This window comes from Babylonia areolata, chromosome 1 (assembly GCF_041734735.1).
Source record: "Babylonia areolata isolate BAREFJ2019XMU chromosome 1, ASM4173473v1, whole genome shotgun sequence".
Classification (NCBI taxonomy): Eukaryota; Metazoa; Mollusca; class Gastropoda; order Neogastropoda; family Buccinidae; genus Babylonia; species Babylonia areolata.
Window position 1 is genome coordinate 77467129 of NC_134876.1, and position 2206 is coordinate 77469334.

The window sequence follows — 2206 nt, forward strand, 5'->3', positions numbered from 1 at the left end:
GGAATGAGTGAGTCACTGGAGAACAATCTGTCAGTTTCGCAGCATGGTTGCACAAGAATATAGACACAGCATTTGTTTTTATATAGAAAGTTTTATGAAATAATCTTTGGTCACTTACCAAGAGCATTGATCTTCATCTGAAATGGAATACATGAAAGCAAACAACCTGATCACTCTTGGTAGTGAAAGGTTGATTCGGATACATTAGTGAATTCAGGACATCACAGCAAATACTATTATACTGTGTGTGTGTGTGTGTGTGTGTGTGTGTGTGTGTGTGTGTGTGCGTGCGTGTGAGCGCGCGAGCGCACGCGTGTGTGTCAGTGTGTGTGTGTGTGTGTGTGTGTGTGTGTGTGTGTGTGTGTGTTTGTTTGTTTGTTTGTTTGTTTGTTTGTAACTGACAAATGTTTATAAGAGAGAGAGAGAGAGAGTAAGAGAGAGAGAGAGAGAGATGGGGGATGGGGGGGAGTGCTCGCGTCAGTAACCGACTATTATGAGATAAAGAAATAGACACCTATGTACCTACCATGCAGCTGACAGGGGGACTTGCCTGGACGTACCAACCACACGATGAATCTGGATCTGGAGGAGTGCTGTGTCTCTGAAACAACTGGCTTATGCCTTGAAAATCCACTGGTACAGTTTTTTTTTTTTTTTTTTTTTTTTTTTAATAGACAGTATATAACCTCAGAGGAATAAGTTAGATTTGAATGGATATGTTTGGCTGCAAGTAGTCATACACTGGTCTCATATAAGATAAAGGCTGTGTGTGTGTGTGTGTGTGTGTGTGTGTGTGTGTGTGTGTGTGTGTGTGTGTGTGTGTGTGTGTGTGTGTGGAGAGAGAGAGAGACAGACAGACAGACTGTGATTCGGATACGGATAATGTTATTAGTATGAGATGGAGAGAGAGAGAGAGAGAGAGAGAGAGAGAGAGAGAGAGAGAGAGAGACAGACAGACAGACAGACAGACAGACAGACAGAGATTACAGTTTCAGGTCATTTCTCTCTCTTTTTTTTTAATACTCAAGAATATCAGAATTCCCTTCAGTCCAGACTGGCTAAACTTTCTTTTCCGAATGTTGAAGAGAAAGAGTCGAAATTGTCTTTATTCGTTTATGTTTCACAGCTTTGGAGCATCATATGCGCAAAATGAATCGGGTTCATCCCGAATCTTACACAAAGTAGGGACGGTATCATACTTGAGTCATTCGTCTAACTGAATCACAGATTGATTAACCCTTTCACCGCCAGTCAATTTAGAGTACAAAATTTCCTTGTGGTATTAACACAGAAAAGACAGTGGCTGAGAATAGCTGGGGATCCCCCTGCGATGTATAGAAAATACGGCCCTATCCTGCCACCGAACATTAACTCACTCAGTACGGCCAGTCCTCTCTTCTCCTCTACATAGACCCCTCGGATGTCCAGTGGGTGTCTCAAATGACCCAACCTTTAGCTTCCGTCGTCAGAATTGTGGTATTCTTTGTCAACATTCACCTCTTCAGTATAAGAGCCTTCCGCTTGCAATATTTTGATGGTGGTAATTGGGGTGAAACACTGTTAACGTCGTCTCTTTCGCCGTTCGTATGGAGAGAGTTGCAGTAGGTTCATGGTCACCTTTCAGTGACATGGGTCCTCTACCACGCCTGTGCATAAATGCGAGCTTGGCGGTGAAAGGGTTAATGTTTATAATGTGTTGCTGTGATGCTGCAGACCATGTTACCAGACTACTTCGCGCCCTGGCATCGTCTTGCTACAGAAATGCCCCAGCGGATTGCAGATGGCAGCATGAGGCAGGAGACTCTCCAGGTAAAATCACTATTCTTTTTCTATCATGCTGTATACGTGTGTGTGTGTGTGTGTGTGTGTGTGTGTGTGTGTGTGTGTGTGTGTGTGTGTGTGTGTGTGTGTGTGTGTTCGTGTGTGTGTGTGTGTGTGTGGGTTGTGTTTTGGTGTGTGTGTGTGTGTGTGTGTGTGTGTGTGTGTGTGTGTGTGTGTGTGTGTGTGTGTGTGTGTGTGTGCGCGCGCGTGTGTGTGTGTGTTGTATTGTGTTGTGCGTGTGTGCGTGCTATGGTGTGTGTGTGTGTGGGTGGGTAGGTGTGTGCGAGGGTGGGTGGGTTGTATTGTGGTGTGCGTGTGTGCGTGCTATGGAGTGTGTGTGTGTGTGTGTGTGTGTGTGTGTGTGTGTGTGTGTGTGTGTGTGTGT

The 2206-nt window shown here is 44.8% G+C and overlaps 1 protein-coding gene across 1 annotated transcript in view; it reads left to right on the forward strand.

Moving 5' to 3' along the window:
- The first annotated feature begins 570 nt into the window (after positions 1-570).
- Positions 571-2206, forward strand: part of LOC143288815 (myoglobin-like) — a 17803-nt gene continuing 16167 nt past the window's right edge. Inside the window, exons 1-2 of the mRNA XM_076597489.1 lie at positions 571-636; positions 1714-1809. Of these exons, the coding sequence (XP_076453604.1) occupies positions 571-636; positions 1714-1809 (162 nt within the window). The remainder of the gene's footprint in view (positions 637-1713; positions 1810-2206) is intronic.